The sequence below is a fragment of the Filicampus tigris genome, chromosome 3, assembly GCF_054856515.1.
Source record: "Filicampus tigris isolate MCC_2025a chromosome 3, RoL_Ftig_1.0, whole genome shotgun sequence".
Classification (NCBI taxonomy): domain Eukaryota; kingdom Metazoa; phylum Chordata; class Actinopteri; order Syngnathiformes; family Syngnathidae; genus Filicampus; species Filicampus tigris.
Genome location: NC_141219.1, coordinates 13,857,378 through 13,878,741, shown reverse-complemented (window position 1 = coordinate 13,878,741; position 21,364 = coordinate 13,857,378). Strand labels below are relative to the sequence as shown.

The following is a 21,364-nucleotide window of genomic DNA, read 5'->3' as shown; positions in this document are numbered from 1 at the left end:
AATTTATTTATCCAAGTGTAACTGCATGCAAATGAATTTTGCGGGAATAAGATCCGAAGTCATTTTTGCTGTTACAGTGAACAACACAACCAGTAGTGTCACATTTCTGTACCGGAGTAGCATCACAATTGTTTTATAACTTTGTTTATATAATCTTGAAATGCATGTGAACCTTTTGAATTGACTTGGAATGTTACAGTGCAGTGTCTCCCACAAAGCCTCAAACAACCTTATTTCGTGACATTTGATAAACTACGCTCGTGAGAGGAACTGGTTTAATTTAATAGGCCAATCTATAATGTGAATACGGATTATATTAATGATGTTTGTAGGAATATTAGAGTCTTGAGTAACATAAACCCCAGGCTACTCTACTTCCGCCTTGTTGTCAGAAATGAACACGCCCCTGAGAAGAAGGGTATGCTCGTTTTGGTGACCGTTTTTCATCGGGATTTTCGACAGTGAATTACGAAACAAATGAATAAAATGGAATGAAACCCCTTACAAGAAAGTCTATAAAGCTTTTATTAAATGTATATTGGAATAAATGCTAATAATTGCGTGTGCGCTCAACTAAATGTGCCATTATTGCACGACCAGGACATCCTGTGGTTAAAATCAAACACGCCAATAGGCGCTCAGTTGGAATTAGTCCCCAGTGTATCCACTGCCAAGCTAAGATACGTTAACGATGGAAGGTGCTGGCAGGGCTTCGTTGATGAAATATGGCTCTGCGATCTCCTTATTTGTCGTTATTCTGGCCATTTGGTATCGGTCACCGGACAATGAGGTACTGGACGACCGGCTAGACACCGTGTTGTCGTCGCTGCTACGCGCCGAGAGCAAAGTTGGACTGAACCACGTCGCCCGACCGAAGGTGGCTATTGGTAAGGGTTAGCACAGTTAGCTCCTGTCATTTCAGTTAAAAGTTTGCTCACATTTAACGTTGTTTCGTGACAGTTGGCTACCGCAAATGCCCCGACTGTGGCTTCAGTTGCTGACTATTTTCTTCATCTAAGACTGCCAACTGTTCGTTTTTTGTAATGTGTCGCTGCTTGTCAAGTTGGCTGTGAGTTCTACTGTGGCAACTTGGCATCCACTTTAAAATAAACAGAAATTTGGCCAAAGCAATCGTTTCAATTAATGGGATTTAAGAGGAATTCGCAGAAATGCAGCCCGCTAAATTGTCATTAAAAGGTGAATCCAGGATGATACACTCAAAAGAACGAGCATATTTTCTGATCAGATGGATCAGTTTGTTTCGGTCAGGCGCCTCTTAGTCTAGGCTTTATAAATTACAATATTTACAACGTGGTGTTAAGATGTGCACAATGGATGCAGGAATTTGCCTCTAACGTCTTTATCTCCAGTTAAGTCCTGAAACCCTCAAACTCGGACATTTGTTGTCTACGGGTGTCTGTAAATAAGCATTAATTGCCATGTTCTTATCCTGCATCTCCAACCTTTGCCCACTGGCAGCCACATTCACGTCTTTAGTAGCTAGCCTAGTTTGGATTAGCAAGGAATCCTAAATCAGCCTACTTACATCATGCATATGTTTATGATGAAGCCTGTACGTGTGTGACATCAAATGTACAGCATGTGTCTTTTTGCATATGTGTCTCTGCTCCAGTTGACCACAACTGCTTACTCTATTACTTCTCCCCGGGACTGTGTTTATGTTCATGTTAAATGAACTTTGCATGCACATTCATCCTTCTGCTGCTCCTCTTGCAGGTTTTGGAGGCTGTGTGGACCTGCTGGTGGACGGTGTGTCACTTCTCAATAAAATCGGCCTCATCCCAGCCGACCAGCCCCTCCATCACGACTACATCGAAAATGCTGAGCAACTTTCTCAGAGCTTCGCCTACTTCTTTGCCCCAGGCGCCGCAGCAGAGTAAGTAGGATGTAAGCTTTGTTTCAAATATACTCGTGTGAAACTGTAATGTAAATACCGCTTTGGTTTTTGGTCTTAAAAAAATGGGGTGGGTACATGTATGCTGCCGCTAAACAAATGTTTGAGTAACTCTCAAACACTTTTCTGTCAACTACTAATTTGTTCATCCATCTCTTGTAGAAAAATAGCTGAAAAAGCCTACTATTCACATACACACTGCATGGTGCACTTGCATTGTAACCTTGGACAGAACGGGATAGTCGTAAGAATGCGTAGGGACAGGATGAACAAACCTGACAGGCTGTGAGAATGCCGAGCAAGATTTTTCTCAAAAGTTTGGCCGATGCAGTCAGGGCGTGCATCAGAAACTTAGTCGGCCATCGTAAAATGGGATGGACGATAGAGAGCTCTCTACAGGAGAAAAACAACCAATGTTGAAGCTGAGAGAGCAGGGAAATTGATTGTAGCTATTGCACAAACATTGGGCATAGTCAATACGTCAATTTGCGATGTCTCAAAAGAAAGAAGTACAGAACAGATCGGCCAAGGTTATTAACAGAAGTTCATGACAGGAAACATTCTGAGAGCTAGGTAAAAAGTGCTTTCCTTTTCTGCTTCATACATGAAAAAAATATATACAGCACTGTATACAAAGAAAATAGTACACTGTACACCCAGGTTTAATAAACTTCTCAACAGGAAGTGAAGTTACAAATCCAGTTTAGAAGTTGGCAACGTGGCAAACAAGGCTTCCTAGCTTGAATTAATTAGGGTGCATGCATGCATGCATCTAATTCTAGAAGCGGTGTTATGCACTGAATTTATTGTAATTCAAAGTCTATTGACTGTTAAACTGTCCCCTGTATTATCAAAATCTTTTACAAATAATTTTGTTGAATTTATACAGGGTCAGGCAAAATGATCTGACACATTTGTAGGTTAAATAAAAGGCAAATAAAGTAAGGGAAAAAAAGAAAGAAAAAGTGTTTTTATTTTCGAAAAGTACATATGCCATTCTGCTTCATTATGTTTTAAAAATTAGATCAGTCAAACGGGATCAATTATTGCCCACACACTGCATAACATAACAGATAACAAGAAACAGCACTTTTGAATAACGTCCTGTTCGAAAACTCATAACGTTATTCAAATGTGCCGTTCATTTAGTCAGTCAAGCCGGATAGATAAGCGGATAGTAAGCAGCCGTGTTCAGAAGTCGTGAGCGGAGCGCGCTCAGCCACCCGGCAAGCACGACAAAGACGACAAAACATAGACAAATAAAATGTTAAATGTTTGTTAGTTTTGTCTTAAAGAGGAAGTCAACCCAAACATATTTTTTTTCCAGAATCTATTCTATGCAGCTCCACTAGGTGAAACAAAGTATTCTGATTAATATTGCGTGTGTGGATTATGAGTTAAGAAGTAGCAACTGTGATGGTATAATAGTGGCGTAAATCCCCCCCCAAAATAAAACTTTAAAATAAATATAAAATGTAAAAAATAATAAACAATAACAATAAGTCAACCTCTACTTCACGTTTTTTTTCACCTATCATGGGCGATCCTGGTCCCCGTTAACCGCGATAAACGAGGGATTACTGTACTTTGCTCCGCGGGCACCCTCATTGCAGGCACAACTCAAAACAGCTTGGTCATTTTAGTTTCATGGTGTTGTCATCGGTGTCCCCTGCAGGCGCTTTGTGCTGAATGAGACGCTCTTCAGCGAGCTGGTCGAGGCGTCCCGTGACCTACCTGGAAACAGATGGTCGGTGGGAGGCAACGCCCCCGTCATGGCCGGCCGCATGGCCACCGAGGGATGTGATGTGTTGCTCGGGGGAAGCTTTAGCCCGGACTTTACCGACGTCCTGTCACAGCACATCACTGGTACTGACATGCAAACTGGTGCACGTAAAATGCCCTTTGAGTATTCAGTTTACTCTCTTGTCCATATGATGCTTTTATTTTTTTTATTGCCACATTATCACCCTATTGTTGTCTGTATCTCCAGTTGCCGGTAACATCGTAGAAGAGCCAGACATTCATCTCATCCTGGAATATCCATCCGGTGCAAAGTGGGGGCAGTATTCCTCCCGTAGAGCCAACAGGTCTGTCTTAGCTGATAGTAAGCATTGATTGATGTGATGTTAAGGCCCTGATACACCGAACCGACGTCGGAGGTCGTGAAGCATCGTTTGATTGGTGTAGTGACCACCGTCGCATGTTGAATCGAATTTGGTCACTCTGATTGGCTGTTAGCTAGCGAATCAGCACCAACGGGATGTGACAAATGCGGATAAACAGTGAGCACGCCTTCGCTGCCTTAATCTTCTTACAAGTACAAGAGCGAAGGTTGACAATGTAAGTATTTCACAATACCGTGTCAAGAACGTGAGGGTTTACTTCGCGTGGGAGTTCATTGTGAGCGAAAAATATAGCCGAATGCATTGTTTACGTTGTTATAATGCGTCCCCGGCCAACAGCTTTCCGGTTGGATTTTTCTAACAATGAGAAATAGTGACTACCGCCGCCGATGGTATGCAAGGGTATTACATCTTCTGCATGCGCAGAAAGTACTTTAATGGTCAGCGTCGCTGTCTGTCGTTGCGGTGTGTTTTGCCGGCGTGACTTGCCGACGGCCGGCCACAGGGGCTAAGCGTCTGTCACTGTTGGTGAACATCGTTTTGGTCTATTTAACATTAACTTTAACTTCACCTTGGATCGGTGCGCAGGTACATTGTCCACAGTGATGACCATAACCCGTACCTGGCATCCATGGAGGAGTTTGCCAAGAAGCTCAAAGATTTTCATCCAGACCTTCTGGTCGTGGGCGGCTTACAAATGATGGACAACTTTCCATTCCAGTCAGGTAAGATGAAATGAATGAAGACTTTTGGTCGACTTTGAAGTGCGGATGCTCATTGTGTGGCCACTCCTTTAAGTGTAGCTACTCCTTTACCTCAGGTGAGCGTGCCGCTCTGCTCTCCCGCCTGGCCGAAGTGCTGGACACCGCCTCACCCACCCTTGGTGTCCATTTTGAGATGGCCAGTTTTGTGGAAGAGAGCATCATGGAAGACCTGCTTCATTATGTCATCCCTCAAGTACGTCAAACTAAACTTATTCAGAGTTCTAAAAAAAATGGCACTCAGGAGAGCGCATACCATCAATTCTGAAGTTTAGACAAACGTGTTAGCAAAATGTCAATTTTCGAGTTAACAAGCTACTTCCTGGTTGACGGGCGATTATGTAAGACATTAGTCGATCGAATAAATGGGCCGTGCCATTTTTATTCTGGAGTGGATTGAGTCAAAAGGCAAACAATGGGGCGGGTGGAACTTAACTCATTCACTGCCAGACATTTTCAGACCCTCTTTCACCCTGACGTTTGAAAATTTTGAAGAAAAAAAACCAAATAAATTCCTGGGATTGAATGGCTGGATTGTGAAAATTACATTTAAGTAAATTCATCAATGCCAAGTGAATGAGTTAATCGTTGCTTGATCCTGACATAATGTGTTTGCTCATCATCTGCCATGAACAAATATGACACTCTTGACACTTTTTTCATGTTTGTTGACATTTTGGTCTTGGTGGAGCTCTGCTCTCTTCCGCGTGACATTGCAGTTTTATGGTGGTTGTAGCATGGCTAAAATACAGAATTGAAAACGGGGAGAGGATCAGGAAAAGGGCTTACTATGATGTCCCTAGGGTTCAATTGTACAGAGGGGTGTGCTCAAGTTACAGAACAGTAACTCCAGTAACACAAAGGAGAATCGGCACGGCGACATCACCCATGCATCTAACGTACACAAAAGTTAAAACTAGTGTTGTTTCGATACCACTTTTTGGCCCCGATACCGATTCCGCTACCTGGCTGTGCAGTATCGGCCGATGCCGATACTGTACCGATACCTCGCCGTTTGAAAAAAATCCAAAATAAGCGCAATTTTTTTTGTAATTCCAAAGAATTGCACACTCACTTGGATGTAAAATGATTAGTAAACCGATGACCAATAACGCTAATAATGGATAAGGTTTGTCCCCGTATTTTCCTACCGCATGCGGCTCTCAAATATGCGCTGCGTTCAAATAATGATACCAGTATCGATAACCGGCATCTGCCTTTTATTTGTTAGTACCACCCGATCCGATACCAGCGCTTTAATGCGGTATCGGGTAACCTACAGATACCAGTATCGGTATCGGAACAACACTAGTTAAAACAAGCATGTTAAGGTAACGTAAGACTCCAAATTGTCCGTAGATCTGAATGGTTTTTTTTGGCTATGTATGCTTTGCAATTGCCACCTCCCCGCCATAGTCACCTGGGACCTTAGCGCTATACAAAAGTGAGATGTTCTGATTGTCATCGTGTTTCTGCTCACCCAGGCGGACTCTTTAGGAATGAACGAACAGGAGCTTCCCAACCTGCTGAGCCTCCTCAAAGGCTCCACCATCACAGTACTGTCCGACCCGAACCCGCGCGTCGCCACCGTCCTGGACCAGATGAGGGAGGTCTACCGCATGGTCAACCAGCGCTACAAAGACGCCGTCGCTCAAGGCGACGACGCCCAAGCGTGGGCCAAGCCCCTGACCCGCCTCCACGTGCACACGTTAGCCTTCCAGGCTATGATCGTGACCCGAGGCTCCCAGTGGAAGAACACCATGTCGGCCACCGCCAAGGCCTCGCTCACGGCCAACCGCCACGTGTGCGGCTCCGACGCCATCGACCCCAGCAAGGCCAGGCTCATCATGGACGACTCGTTCTCCGTCAGCCGGCGGGAGGGCAGCCAGCGCATCCCCCTGCAGGAGAGCCGGCCCGTCAGCTGCTGGGAGGAAGACGACTACGAGATCTGCGTGGCGCCCGTGCTGGTGTGCACCGAGGTGTACCAGACGGCAGGCGGGGGGGACAACATCTCAGCCGCTGGCCTGGTGCTGCAGATCTAAAGCGGCGCAAACGAACCACGCTGTGACTCGCTCCGATCAGCTTGGTGTGATGCAAAACACAGGCTCAGACTGACTCCTCTGCCTGTCCGCTTAATGGGCAAGTCAACGCAAACATCTTTTTTTCAAGAATATGCAAAATGCAAGCCCACTAGTTGAAACAGGGCATTCTGATAAATATTGCGCAATAAGTGTTAATCCACTCGTTTTTAGCCATCTCTGGGGGCGGCCATTTTGTCTTCTGTCGACTGAAAATGACATCAAAACTGCTCACAGCGACCAATCACGGCTCAGATTCGGAAAACGGGTCAGCTGTGATTGGTCGTTGTAAGCAGTTGTGATGTCATTTTCAGTCGACAGAAGACAAAATGGCCGCCCCCAGAGATGGCTAAAAACAAGTGCATTTTGCTACTTAATTTATATTCCACAAACGCAAAATTAATCAGAAGGCCGTGTTTCAACTAGTGGGCATGCTGGGAACATATTCTTGATAAAATGATGCTTGGGTTGACTTCCGCTTTAATAATAACAAGGTCGACCACTCAGATAAGTAATAGACATTAAGTAACAGATTATATGATAAGAGTTTTGGGTCATTTCTTTCTAGACCTTTAGGAAGCGCTCACTGAATGTATGCGTTACGGGTTTTATCCACTTGAATGAAAAAAATGTGCATTTACAAGACCTTATTCTATTTTTAGTTGTTTGGCTTTCGAGCTGGCAGCACTGTGGTTAGCGATGAACGCATCAGCCTAACAGTTCTGAGGTCGGGGTTCGAATCTGGGCTGCGTTTGCTTATCTTCCCTGTACCTGTTTTTTTTTTTTTCTACAGATTCCACCCACGTTCAACCAAAACTCTTGGACTCTTAGGTTGTCCGGAGGTGTGAATGTGAGCGTGCTTGGTAACAGTCCAGGGTGCACCCCGTCTTTTGCCCAAAATCAGGGTTAAGGTACTGGATCACTGTTTACATTCAGTCTGCACCACCGTTATGCAGTAAACTTTTCCAGAGCAGATCCGCTTGTTAAATGTTAAGTTTCTTGCCATCTACCTGCAGCATAAAGCCTCTTTACATGCAACTCCCTTAACAATTTCTCCAACAAAAGCACGTATCTGCATTTGCCAGCGTAATTGGTTTAAATACAACGGGCAGGAGAAGGGCGTATCAGGTCTTCAGTTGCGGAACAGCCGCGGCTCTGATACTGCCTCCGTGGGGACATGAGATGTGCATTTGACTCAATTAAATTTCATGAAGCATTTTTTTATGTAACGTTTTTAAAAGGATGGGATATTTTTGTGAGTGTTCTAAACTCGTTTTCCAAACCAGAGTTCTGTGTAGATTTAGGCTTTAACTGTTAATGCCTAAATCTATGCAGAAGCGGTTGTGTGAATCAATGGCGCCTCAGCTGGTTGCAGCTAAGTAGTGCGCGACATTTGGCCCCAATTGTCTTAACTGTAATTTATCAACAACCAATTCCACACGACCGCCGGAATTACTATGCTCATCCCTAGTTTTGAGTTCTAGTACATTTAGTAGAGATGAGCCATGCTGATTGGTCCAATCCTAAAGGCCATACCTGCATCCTTTGGACCAAATGTTGTGAAATGGAAAGATATTGTTTGAAACATTAGATGATCCCAGTGTATGTGAAAGTATGGCTTTTGAGTGCTATTTCTTATGTCACTTCCTGTGAGATAAAAAAAAATATGAAACGGGTTCAAGAGAACACTGCAGATGCTGGATTTACTTTTTACTTTTCCTATTTCATTGAACATCCCTCTACATTCTTTTTTTTTTTTTTTTTTTTTTATATACATGTGTGTATCTGTCTCTCTAAGGACCAAATAAGCAGTGAGGACTGCCTCCATGAACATTCCGCTGCTCATGCAATGTCTCTCTTTTCACCACTACAATTTCTACGTCACTACTTTCCATTAAATCCACGTTGGGTTTCACGTGTAACAATGCAACGGGTGTGAGGTCAAAACAAAATAAGCTACCTTGATTCCGAGCTGGTGCTGTGGTGGGAGTATATGCTGGAAATAAAAGGAATAAATGAGCCTGTATTTTGAGGTGAAAGGTGTTTCAATGTGTACGGAGTGATAGGAAGGCGAGGCTAATGGGTCACGTTATTACTGTGATTTTTTTCTTTTTTTATTTCTCCAAGCAGAATATCAGCATGAAGTCCTACTGATTGAACTGTTTGCAAGCATATCAGTGGTTTATAACGTTCATCCATGTTAACTCCGTGTCAAATAACCTGTGATTAAATGCTGACACAGCAGACGGTGTCTTTTAGAATGCGCTCAGTTCTTTCGCACCACCACGACTTCTCACTCTTACACATTTACATGTTCAATTCCAAAAGGGAATATTTAGCCCAGTAATGTTACAAAGTAGCCCCAGACGCGATTCATGTTTGTTTAATCGACTCCGCACTTTTCAATGCTCAGTCCGTGCCTCAAACCTGACCAACATTTCATTTACAAAACACATTCCCCATGTCGATAAATTAGCATAGCACACACATTAACAGGAGGGATATTAATGCATGCCATAGAGAATAGGATAAGGAATATGACACAGGTATGCTAACTTGAAACATGGCTGTTGTGAAACCTCTGCTACTGCTGCTGCAAAAAAAAAATGTAAATCTGCAATGTACATGTAACAATATTGTGCCGTGTCTACACTTCAGGGTCCAGGATGAGATGGTTGAGTAAGTCTTTGCTGTAAATCAAGTTGGTCTCGTTGTCAGTGAGGGCTGTCAGCATCTCATCCATCTCCTCCTGAGTGAAGGCTTCGCCTGACATTGACACAAAAACGCAAACACTTTATATCCGATAGCTTTCTATTGTACAATATAGCCGCAAGTAATAACTTCAAAATGCTTTACCTTCCTCCATCATGTACTGTGACAGGTCATCTGGGTCCAAGAAGCCCTTCTTTTCATCATCAAGAACCTCAACATAATTATGAGAACACTTGTACATTTGCACTCTCAGCTACGTCATTTAACATGAAGTAAAGTATAGCATAGTGTAGTATGCGCCTGGAGCCACCAACATAATACAATAGCAGACAGCCAACATACAACAAACAGAGGAGGCGCTGCAGGGGTTTGTTTTTCAAGAAATATATTTCAATTCGAAAAGAATGCTCAAAAGACAGCTGGGATAGGCTCCAGCACGCCCGCGATCCTCGTGAGGATAAACCGTTTGGATAATGGATGGTTGGATGTTGTATTTACTTATTCATTCAACTAGTTTGAGACAGTCTATTTTTAGCCACAGGTGCTTCTACTCAAGAGCTCGTTTACCTGCCAGTTGAGTAGAAGCACCTGTGGCTGAAGACAAACTCTGGCATGGACACACATTTGACACCTCTGCAAAAAGGAGGATTTGCAGTTTGGCCAAGAAAGAAAAAAATGAATATTTTTTATGGAAAAAACGTTTTAAGATTTTGTCATCTACTTCATTCATTTTGTGGGGCTAAAATATTCAATTTCTGAGTATTTTAGGGATCAGTTCACAAATGTGTGTGGCAAATTTTTTCATCCCAAACAATCATATACAGTACTTGCAAATAATTCATATAAATAAATTAATACACATATTCAGTGCACCATTTTATACTAATCATTTCCAGGGCACTTGTTGGAATATAAAAAACAAACAAACAAAATGATCATAGTTAAATTTTTTCAATATTTGTTTTTATGGTTTCAGTTATATAACCCTGTTCGTACTTTTGCAAAATGACAATTCACCAGTACTGTACAGCATTATTTTCCTTTTCATTTTATCCAATCAAAACTTTCTTTTTGTCATGACCTTTTAAACTCATTGACTATTGTCGATAACATGGCCTAACAGTAAAAGGCGTGTGTTGCTCATTTTGACCTACTCTTTTAAGTGAACTGTGGCATGTTTGACTGGTTTCTCCGGCGTGACTTTCCAAACACAACTCTTTCTGTGAGACAAACAGGCGTGACTACGACGTGGGCGCTCTCACCTCAAACGCTTGAAGCAAAACGTCCTCAGAGATGGGAGGGAACCTTCAATACAAGCACACACACTTATGCAGTCAAACCAGCGCTGGGATGATGACAGCAAACAACACAAGTATTACCTTTAGTAATTAACCAATTTATGAGGATATGGCTTATTTAATTCTAAGCTTCAAGTAGTGCAATCTATAATATTTGTTCTCATGCACTCTGTGATCTTGTCTTAGCATGAGGTAACCCTTTCAAAATCTAATGAGGTCCAACACAACATCTGGATCAACAGATTCTGAAGTCAGATAACAATACTCAGTTTTCATTGACTCTTTCATTTAAATGGTTTTTTTTTAAATTCATTTAACACTGTTCACTATTGTAGTTGTAGAGCTGCACATCGCATCATACTGAGAGCTTTATTGTACGCATACAGTACATGAACAACTCGATGAAGCCTGGTGGGATATACTAAGGTCATAAATGTCTGTGAATTTCTACTTTTGAATTTGTCAAAACAAGGTATGTAACGATTCATTCAAGACCCAATTCGATTGTGGATTATCGGTTCCCGATTTCCGATTCGATTTTTTTAACAATCGCTACCATGCTTGTCTCTGTGCGCTAGTGTGGTGCTGCAGCCATCCACAAACACAATACCCAATGATGTTTGGTGCAAGCGCATAATTTGATTTACACATTCAAAATGTAGTATGCATCTGTAATGGAAAAAAAAAATAAAGACATTTTTTAGCACTTTAAATTAGTATATTCTAATGACCTACGTATGTTACTGTATGTCTTTTGCATTGGTGTTTGGTGTAACAATTGTGTTACTGTATAGGACTTGTGAGCGTCCGAGTTCGATTTGGCTCGATTCGAATCGATTATTCGATGAATCGTTACATCCCTAGTCAAAACAGATGTATTGGATCTCATTTGAATGTGCTAGTGTACTCTATGTTGTGATGCATATATTCAAAGATCCAGTCCATCCAATTGTCCTGACCCACTTTGAGAGTCAATAACTTGGTCGCTAATTAGTTACGAGACATCCTACTTGTGTTCCATCAGAACTTTGGTCATGGCAGGGAGGAATCGGTCCAGGTGGATGTATCCTGTTTGGTCCTCTTCCACCTGGTTTAGCAAACACCACACATTTAGTTACTCAACTGAGAAAAGTACCGCCCAGGTATAATTCGTTTAATTGGGGATGAGGACTTAAGGTCCACCACACACCATGCGATGCGGCCGAGCGTGACTGAATTGGACAATCGTTAAAAAATTAATACATTTGGTATTGAATGGTGACATTCAATACAGTGTTAATAAATAGATAGACTAAATAGAAATGTTATTATTTACCAAGTTTGAGTGATTTACCAAGATTAAAGTTTATCTGGCTATCAAAAGACCTGTTCGCAAGACAACTTCAATCCAACAGACCCCCCATTTTCTTTAGCACTTCTCATTTGGTCGAGAGGTGGGGTACACCTGGATTAGTCACAAACTAATAGTAGGGCACATGGACAAACACGCGTTCAGACCAGTAGACAAGTTTGATTTCCAGTCTTTATGAACTGAACAAGCATGTTTTTGGAATGTGGTAGGAAGCCAGAGAACTTGGAGAAAACTAAACTCCACGCAGGAAAGCCGGAGATGAGATTCAAATCCAGACCCACCGAATTTCATAACTCTGAGGCAGGATGTGCTGTCCGCTACAGCCACACCGTGCTTCCTCAAGATGACTTGTTTAACATAAGAGTCCAATATAGATCAATAAGGTTCTGACCTCAGCAATGAAGTTGTGCAGGTCTGCCTGACTGGGGAAGCGACCCAGAGAATAGATGATAGTGCCAATTTCGCTGGGAAAACAAATACATAACAATGTTATGCATTTACATACATTTTTTTTTTGTTTATAACAGGGATGGCTCTACACCGGGGCTAAGAGGGGCTATAGCCCGGTCAGTAAGCCCCTGCTGTATTTTATTTGATATTCTAAAATATATTTATTACGTATATTTATATTTATACGTGTCCTTAAACATATTTCTATCTTTTAGCCCTGCGAGAGAAAAAAAAAATCCTGTAGCCGTTCCTAGTTTATAAGGTACACAATCAGATGATATCAACCAGATATTCCCCTTGAATATATCTTTATATGTCATGTAATTAAGCAATCGATGTCTGGTAGCTTGTACGTTTGATGCAAATGAGACAACATATTGAGTTTGCAGCGAAATGAATTTAAAAAGGAAGTTAAAAAGCTCACCGGACGTCGACTGTGCTGTTTGATTGGTAGTCAAACGCTTCGAAAGCTGCTCGAATCTTTCTTTCCATCTCTGGGGTAAAAAAAAAAATTCTTAAAACCAAATGTCTTAGCATTTCTAGTAGTTTGCTACTTCTACTTGAATTCATTTGGTTTTACTTCATCTTGACGGCAGTTATCGTTCGTAATTTGTCGAAACAAACCTGCACTTTGCGCGTTGACCGCCATGTTGCTTGTTGTTTAACGGTCGCTATAGCAACCGACATAAGTCATGTGCTTCGTTCAAAGGAACTGTGAATACAATAATTGTAATCATTTTAATTATGATTATCATTATAATGATTTAAATCATTTTTATTTACCCAGAGAGATTTTGCCTTATACTCTTAACTCCTATATTTGGTTGTTTCTTTTATTTTGTTTTTATTCCTTCCTAACAAGACAATGTACCTTGTATAATATTGAGATTTATGCATTTTGTTACATACCAATTGTCTGAATATATCTATATACGTTCATATTAAAAATTCAATATACTGTATATATATATATATATATATATATATATATATTTTTTTTTTTTTTTTTTATATGACACGTGTCATATAGTAAATCCTTAGCGTGAAAAAGAAAATAAGATTACGTTTATACAGCTCTCGTGTAATGTTATTGTTTGGCATAATATGCAAATGTAGAGGTTCATTTTTTCAAATGTATATCATTAATTAAATGTATTATTATGTAATTTGTTCACTTTTCAGTAGCTTTCCTTTTGATTCACACATAGACCCACTGTAAAAAAAAAGATTTAAAAAAAAGACCAAGTTGTGTGCAATGTATTACTGTATTTCCTTTGTAAATGCATACATGTTATATACACTATTGAAATCGCATTACACTGTACGGATGTAGCTTATGAATGCATAACTTATTCAAAAGTAGCATTGTTTTTGTTTTCTTTTGGGCGAGTGATAATAAAAGGTTGAAGAAAAAGTAAAATTTGTTGGGTTTTTTTTTTGTATAAATGGTTGAAAAAAAACAGGTAAAGGCGCACAATTATAGCAATGAATAAACTCATTCATAGCACACTCTGCAATACAGATACACACACAAAAGGGTGATAACGTAATGTGATGTTTTCATTAATATTTTCAGACAGCTATTAGGAAGTTGTAGCTCATGAAGTGAACATTCTTTTGTCAGCCATCAGTCATTGTTTTCCTCACTAATTCTCCACACCAACACAACAATTCTCCACACTAATTATGTCTCTAGTTTTCTTTTGTAAATTAGGGTGTGGCATACTGTACTTTTAAGATTTCCTTTTACTCAATCATTGTAAAGGTTGTAAAACGTGTCGAGGAGGAAGACACCGGTTGTATTCACCCCTACTAGGTGCACGACATGTAAACAGTACCCATCCCGAGAAAGAACACAGTCTGGAAAACCATGTCTAGTGGTTTTTTAAAAGTACCGCACAAAGTGCCATAACAATAAACATAGAACATGCTTTACTAGTCTGAAACTATGGCTTGAATTTTCATAAAAGATTGCACTTTTAATCGAAGTCTCCCTGTTGTGTGAATATTGCAAAGAAGTGGTCTCAGAGAGTGGATACCAATAAATAAGCATAGACCACCACATACTCCCGTCAGTCTTCTGCAGTGCTTGTGTGTGTGTTCATATTTCTGGTTGGGCCTGATGTACAGGGACTTCCTGTTCATGCCTCTGCTCTGCTGCAAAGTCTTCTGGGACCTGCTGTTGTCTGTGCTCATCTTCGTGTTGTATGGACTCTCGTTCTTCTGCTGCTCTAACTTCTTGTTGCACCTCCACTTGATGAGGCTGAGCTTGTTCAACGGGCTGCTCCTCTTCTTTGGCTGCTTCCATCATCTCCTGCTTGGTGCCCATGTCTGGCATTCTCTCGTCCGGTATCGTCTTCTGGCCAAAGGGAGAGGGGCTCGCGTTAGTGGTCGAATAAGATGACTCTGTCATTTTCTTATATAATGTTCTATTCATGAAATAAAGACTATAAATTAAGTTAAGTCAGTATAAGAAGGTCAATATAGCAGAAAAAATGATGTTGTCACCCTCACTTAGTATTTGTTATTGTTATTTGGTTGTAATTTGAAGAACTATACCAAAAAAGAACATATTAATATCACCAATAATTAAATGTTTTTGTTGCAGAAGGTTAAAGTTTTAGCCATTATTCCAATATTTATAAATCAATACTAATTAAAAGTTAAATTATGTAAATATTAAATCACTGCCAATTAAAACCTCGGGTTTTTCTAAAACACTCAAATATGACTGATAAATTGAAGTATAACAGTATATACAGTACAATTTTTAAATTATGAAATATGCTGCGATACTTCAATTTGATAATTATTGCATAATAACATTGTTTTTCACTCTGATTTCTAAAATACTCTTAATTTTTTCGAGATGACAAAAACTCGACCTGACTTTAGAGTGTAATGGAAAAAGTATGAAGCACCAGACAAAAAAAGAATACAAATTCATATACGACGTCTCTTATCACTCAGAGTCATAGGTGGGAAGTAGCTAATGCGCTAAAAGTAGTCAATTATATTTACTGAGGTGCCATTTGGTAAAAAAGAGGTATTTGTCAGAGTAATTTCAATGCAACATACTTTTTATTGTTAATTAAGTATTTTTTACTTTTACTCTATTACATTGTCTTTTTTTTTTTTTTTTTAATCTTTGGCAACATCTGACTTCGTACATTCCTATTTTACATTTTTTATCTATTTGATGTCCATGATCTGATAAAAGTCACCAGTTACTTAGTACATAGGTAGGTTTATTTTGATACGTGTTTTTTTTTTTTTCACTGAATGCATAGGGCTCTCTTTTCGTCGAGTGCACATCGCCACTACGACACAAATTTTGGTGGGTCCTGATTTTTGTATCCGCGCAAGGTTTGCTTTGCCAATTTAGCGGACCTGTATGAAATAGAGACCTTACTCTTACTCAAGCGATTAGTTGGAAGACTACTTCTTACTTTCACTTGAGTCATTATTCGAAAGTAAGAGTGCTCTTACTACAATATGATTTTTGGGCTACTCTACTCACCTCTGCTTAGAATATAGTGTAATACGTTAATAAGCAAGTAGAGCGTACAGTTTTGTGCGCTACCTCTGCGTGAGCTGACGGAGGAGAAAGCAACTCTGAGGGGCCCAAGAGACCATCCCGGTTCACATCCTGACTCTGAAGAAGGAAATCCACCAGGGACACCACCTGGACACAGCACCATATCAACAACAAAGGGTATCACACACTTACTTTTTTTTCCAGACATCTAAGTTACACTTTTTTTCATAGTTTGGCCGGTCCTTTGATTTACATACTCAGCTGCGACTTACTGTATTAAAATTAGAGCTTGGACTGGCCCCCGAAATCCCTGTTCCCGATTCATGTTGACATTCTTTTGGCGGTTGGCAAACATCTTTGGTGCTTTACCGCCAGCGGTTGAATTCTTCAGCGTGCTAAAAAGGTGGTGGTAAAATGCCAAAGTATTTGCCAACTGCCAAAAGAAAGTCAACCTGATTAGGGAACTGTAAGCGGACGTTTTTAGCCGTCATCATATGTATTAGTTGAACACATTTTAATCATGTGCAACCCAAAATCAAGTATTTTCTTTTTCAGTGTACAGTTTTTGTAAAATAAATTTGCCCCAAAATTGTGACTTATACTCTGAAGCAACTTGTGTTTTTTTTTCTTCTTCGTGATGCATTTTTTTGGCTGGTGCACATTATTGTCTGTAAAATACGGTATAAATCAAGTCAAATTTATTCATATAACCCTTAATCACAAGAAAGTCCCAAAGGGCTTCACATGCCCAAAGTTGACAAATATCAACGACACATCCCCCAGGACGGAAAAGAAAAAGAAAAAAAAAAAAGAAAAAAATAGAAGGAAAGTAAATGAAATGAAAAACAAACACAAAACAAAACAGTTGTTATACAACAAACATTTTTCGGTCCGACATGTGACACACAAGTGCAGTCACTCCTCCTCACCAAGTCAGTGGCCTGTCCCTCAGGTGCATGCTGGGAGTTGTAGTCAGACAGCAGCTTCATCATCTCCAAGCCATCCAGGCGATCGCTGCGGTCGAAGTCATAGAGACGAAACAGGTAGAACACCTCTGACCAACCAACAGGAATGATCATTTAGATTGAAGTTAAATGGTAACAAACAGTTTTAATGTTTCGCTTAGCGTGTCTACTTAGCCATGTGAAGATCAAAGTTAAGTGGGTGCTGATGTTTACCTTCATCTCGAGAGTTGATCGTAACATCATCTTTTTTTGTTAACTCAATGTAACTCTGCAGCAGCCTGTGACACACACACACACACATACATACACATTTTAAGAATACACGTAGTATGTTTCAAATATTAATTATGAAACACACTGACTCTGGACTTGTATGTGGTACAATGTGTTCCCTATATGTGATGCTGTAAGTAGGCCAAAAGAGACACACTTAAACTACATTCACTGGACACTTCATTAGGTATAGTTGCACAGCAAAATGACTATAATAAACAGGTTTGTTGAGTGGGATAATATTACAAATAGCTCTAAGTCAGATGCAAACTACACAGTTCAACCACATGATAAACATTCCATCCATCAATTCATTTTCTGTTGCACCGTCGCGGATGAGCTGGCGCCTCTCCCAGTTGAAATGTTGAGTAAAATGGTCATATTTGACCTGTTAATATGCATCATGTGTACCTAATATTGTGAACAGTGAATGTAAGACAGCATGTTTTGAAATGGTCATATTTGACTCAATAATCCCATTTACGAATGTCAGTTTAAAAAATAAATAAATAAAAGCTCAATCTACCAATTTCTCTTGTTGACAAGATTGGATAAATATACTGTCGATTGCAACGTGAATCAGTATGATTGCCCATATAATCTTATCATTGTAGGACAGACACATCATTAGAACAACACAGCAGCTAAAGTCCACGGTGACCAGACAATAGTGACTCGGCCCACTAAAACAGAAATGTTCAAACACACTGACACATGTTGTCTACGAGCTATGTGTTGGGTTGTTGTTGTGTCAGTCACCTTCGCTCTTCCTCTCCTGAACCAAAAGGATTGGTCAGCACTTTGGAATCAGCGTGAGCATTTTCTGGATCCTCTCTTTGGATATATTGAAAAGTTGAAAATGCACACAATTTAATATTACCCGACGGCCATGCAAATATTTATGCATAAACCCAAATAACTGACTTCTATACTATTCATTCTGCAGGGATAATTACGCAGCATTCTTACTGTATACGACGGCAACAACAGAAGCAACGGCATAAGCATTCTGTGTCATAAAGCTTAGCGACAAGTGCACAAAAACCAGAGCAAGTATGCAGTGCAAATATGTGGTTTACCTTTGAGGCGCTGTCTGAGATAGGTGAACCTGCAGGATCAGAGCCAGAATCAGAACTGAAGGGACCAGTCTGTTCAGATGCGTATCCATGATCAAGCCTAAACAAATACATAAGTAATTGTATAGTGGCATTTTACATTTACATTATAACATTGTAACTACTACCGCGCCATATGTCCTTTTACTATATACTGCATATATACATATACAAATATATATATATATGTATGTATGTATGTATGTGTGTATAGATAGATAGATAGATAGATAGATAGATAGATAGATAGATAGATAGATAGATAAATATCGAATATATATACTTTTTTCAGATGATATTTTACTATATATATTTTTTTGTATTATTCATTGTATTAAGTATGATGTTAAAAATTCAAATTGGTCAAGAAAATCCCATATTTAATGGGGGGGCTGCAGGGCGCACTACCCCCCGAAAAAATGCTTGGCCCCCAAAGGTGCTTGACGAGATAATTGATTTTTTGGGTAATTTATGATTTTTTTCTGGGATTTTCTTTTACACAATATCTCCTGTCCCCTGTAGGGGACATATAATGAATTTTAATCCGTGTTTTCTAGAGATTTTTTTGGGGGGGGTTGTAAATTTGTTGTTGTGCAGACCCCCTGAGATATTCTTTGCCCCCTAATGCCCCCCCTCCTAGCTCCGCCAGTGCCCATATAGCCTACAGGAAACCTACTTTAAGAGCCTTATCATTGCACTGGCATGTATGAAAATGTTTAGCCACTTCTGTTACATTTGAATGATGACTGAATTATTCTGATGGAGGCCACCAAAGGCACTTTATTGTGACATTGACTTGCCCATGAAAAGTTAAATGTGTCAAAACGAAGCAAGAAGTAAAATAAACCATTGTGGAGCTGGAGCAGTGTATCATTGTTTAATTAGCTACACCTTTTTACACACCCGTGTCGTGCACAAAGCACTTTTTTTTTTTATCCGGCCCTGTATTTGATCTTAATAAATCATGCAAGTGTCCCTAATGTTGTGACAACCGGTGAGTATACAGTACACGTACAGTAAAAAGTCGGTTCCAATAATCGACTGTGTCTCAAAATGAAACAGTAAAACGTGACCCCCGACAACAGCGTGAACGTTCTAAAACATACATGCATTGTGATAAAGTGACAACGAGTGTGCAATGCAGAGGCCCTGTCGGACACCTAAACACGCGCGCGCGGCCACGTACCTGTCACGCCGGATGAAATAAGGACACGGAGAGGTAAAAGGTGAGATACTGTTGAGGCGGTGGTGCGTTCACTTACCGGTAGTAGCGCCTCCTCCTCCAGCTGCTGCTGGTACGTGAACGCGCCGCGAGCTCTGCACTGCGTCAGGGGCGCGCTCCCGACCGCCACCGAATGGAAAGTGAGTGTTGTGAGCCACGTGGAAGATCCAGGCAGCAGTCATACACGCGCAGCCTGCGTGTCTCGGCCACGTACACAGCGAGATCCAGCTTGTTTCATTTGGCGTCGACGCCGCAAGCTTGGATTTCGTTTCATTGCATGCGTGACACGAGGGTTGCGCCTAAAGACATGTGAATTTATGGAAGCTGACTGTATAAGTGCAAGCGTTTTATCTTATTTTTACCACATTGGGCACACACGCACACATCTAGAAGGAGCCATACCTGATTAATGACCCCACACACCTCCTGCAGGTATAAAAGTAATAGAAACACGTGATTTGTTCCAACCAATCGGGGAAGGTCACGAGCATAATAACAATATAAATAAAGATCATAGTTGTTATTGTTACGATTGTTTAAGTATATTACAGGACTACATCGTATGTAACGGGTGTTTGTGTGGAGGGTTCACTGAAAGGCACTCAATTTACTGTTTCCCACGATTTATTTTCCTCAGCAATCTGCAGAAGACAAAAATGACACACAGTTTGTTTTCAAGATGGCACATCTGCTCCTCTCAGCAATTGTCATCGCATTGTCAAGAAAACAGCATTTTTAGATTTAACTCCTAACATCTTGAGAACAAAAATAAACATTAATGGGAAAACAATGTCCTCTAGTGGCCAAAATGAGAAAGCTCATTGAGTGGAATGTATATAAAACAAAGGCAGAAATTTGACATCAATCAAAGAAAAACATACCTGCAGAAGACAATACAGACACACTGTTTGTCTTCAAGCTGGCACATCTGCTCCCTAAACATGGAAAATGATTTATATGAAACGAATGCTTCCTCAAAGTTGGGTCACATAAAAGAATATAATTCACGCCAAAACGGCGACACTGAAAAAGGTTGTTACTTTTGTTACCATATTTAGAACGGTTCCTTTGTCCAAATAAATCAATGGGCATGCATGTTTTTCACAGGACGGTGACGATATTGGTAGAAAAGTTGAAAATATGGTAGAAAAGTCATGTATTACACAAATACCAATTCCTACCTAAGTTTTATATTATAAATCATTTGGGAAGTTTCTTATAGAATATTCTGTGTTTTAGTATACAGTACATTTTCAATGTGTGTTTTTTTTTTTTTTTGCTAACCCGTTAGTCCTAAAGGAGCAGATGAATAGCAGCCCTGTTGTAAAAATAGTTCACAAGTGATTGATTAGACATTGTGATTTCCTAGAAATGTTGTCAAAGGATTCATTTGAAAATATAAACACTTACAGAGAGTTATAGAAATAGTGTTGCATGTTGATATTCATCTGCTCCCTACTTTGTTAAATCATTGTGAGAAATCGTCAACACGATCAGCGTCTTTGCATACATGAAATCGTCCATTACTAATAATAACATAATTTTAAATGCAACAAAGTATAT

The 21,364-nt window shown here is 40.2% G+C and overlaps 3 protein-coding genes across 5 annotated transcripts; 1 reads left to right on the top strand and 2 right to left on the bottom strand.

Moving 5' to 3' along the window:
- The first annotated feature begins 130 nt into the window (after positions 1 to 130).
- Positions 131 to 7,046, top strand: adpgk2 (ADP-dependent glucokinase 2). The gene is made up of 7 exons (XM_086025754.1): positions 131 to 887; positions 1,738 to 1,897; positions 3,591 to 3,781; positions 3,906 to 4,002; positions 4,627 to 4,763; positions 4,859 to 4,995; positions 6,284 to 7,046. Exons 1-7 carry the CDS (start codon positions 692 to 694, stop codon positions 6,839 to 6,841), a joined length of 1,476 nt encoding a protein of 491 aa, XP_085881880.1. The 5' UTR covers positions 131 to 691; the 3' UTR covers positions 6,842 to 7,046.
- Positions 7,047 to 9,244: 2,198 nt separating this feature from the next.
- drc8 (dynein regulatory complex subunit 8) lies at positions 9,245 to 13,362 on the bottom strand. The gene is made up of 7 exons (XM_086026671.1): positions 13,313 to 13,362; positions 13,113 to 13,182; positions 12,630 to 12,702; positions 11,898 to 11,974; positions 10,852 to 10,894; positions 9,734 to 9,800; positions 9,245 to 9,643 (listed from the first exon to the last, which is right to left on the bottom strand). Exons 1-7 carry the CDS (start codon positions 13,335 to 13,337, stop codon positions 9,525 to 9,527), a joined length of 474 nt encoding a protein of 157 aa, XP_085882797.1. The 5' UTR covers positions 13,338 to 13,362; the 3' UTR covers positions 9,245 to 9,524.
- Positions 13,363 to 13,934: 572 nt separating this feature from the next.
- cgref1 (cell growth regulator with EF-hand domain 1) lies at positions 13,935 to 20,227 on the bottom strand. 3 transcript variants are annotated; one of them, XM_086025738.1, is made up of 7 exons: positions 19,842 to 20,227; positions 18,544 to 18,640; positions 18,224 to 18,298; positions 17,405 to 17,469; positions 17,156 to 17,280; positions 16,272 to 16,373; positions 13,935 to 15,047 (listed from the first exon to the last, which is right to left on the bottom strand). In XM_086025738.1, the coding sequence occupies exons 1-7, from the start codon at positions 19,981 to 19,983 to the stop codon at positions 14,790 to 14,792; spliced, it is 864 nt and encodes a 287-aa protein (XP_085881864.1). In that variant the 5' UTR covers positions 19,984 to 20,227; the 3' UTR covers positions 13,935 to 14,789. The 3 variants fall into 3 exon arrangements, with proteins under 3 accessions (XP_085881864.1, XP_085881865.1, XP_085881866.1); XM_086025739.1 differs by having other exon boundaries at positions 13,935 to 15,044; XM_086025740.1 differs by having other exon boundaries at positions 19,766 to 19,877.
- Positions 20,228 to 21,364: the final 1,137 nt, after the last annotated feature.

What these genes read in the sequence shown, in the direction of transcription:
- cgref1 (XM_086025738.1), bottom strand. Translation starts at nt 19,983, where the DNA reads ATGACTGCTGCCTGGATCTTCCACGTGGCTCACAACACTCACTTTCCA. An exon ending in AGGGACAGGCCACTGACTTG is followed by an intron (nt 16,374 to 17,155) that starts GTGAGGAGGAGT and finishes TGCTGTGTCCAG; the next exon opens with GTGGTGTCCCTGGTGGATTT. An exon ending in CTCCGTCAGCTCACGCAGAG is followed by an intron (nt 15,048 to 16,271) that starts GTAGCGCACAAA and finishes CCCTTTGGCCAG; the next exon opens with AAGACGATACCGGACGAGAG.
- adpgk2 (XM_086025754.1), top strand. Translation starts at nt 692, where the DNA reads ATGGAAGGTGCTGGCAGGGCTTCGTTGATGAAATATGGCTCTGCGATC. An exon ending in CCGACCGAAGGTGGCTATTG is followed by an intron (nt 888 to 1,737) that starts GTAAGGGTTAGC and finishes CTCCTCTTGCAG; the next exon opens with GTTTTGGAGGCTGTGTGGAC. An exon ending in CCTGTCACAGCACATCACTG is followed by an intron (nt 3,782 to 3,905) that starts GTACTGACATGC and finishes CTGTATCTCCAG; the next exon opens with TTGCCGGTAACATCGTAGAA.
- drc8 (XM_086026671.1), bottom strand. Translation starts at nt 13,337, where the DNA reads ATGGCGGTCAACGCGCAAAGTGCAG. An exon ending in TGCACAACTTCATTGCTGAG is followed by an intron (nt 11,975 to 12,629) that starts GTCAGAACCTTA and finishes TTGCTAAACCAG; the next exon opens with GTGGAAGAGGACCAAACAGG. An exon ending in ACAGTACATGATGGAGGAAG is followed by an intron (nt 9,644 to 9,733) that starts GTAAAGCATTTT and finishes TGTCAATGTCAG; the next exon opens with GCGAAGCCTTCACTCAGGAG.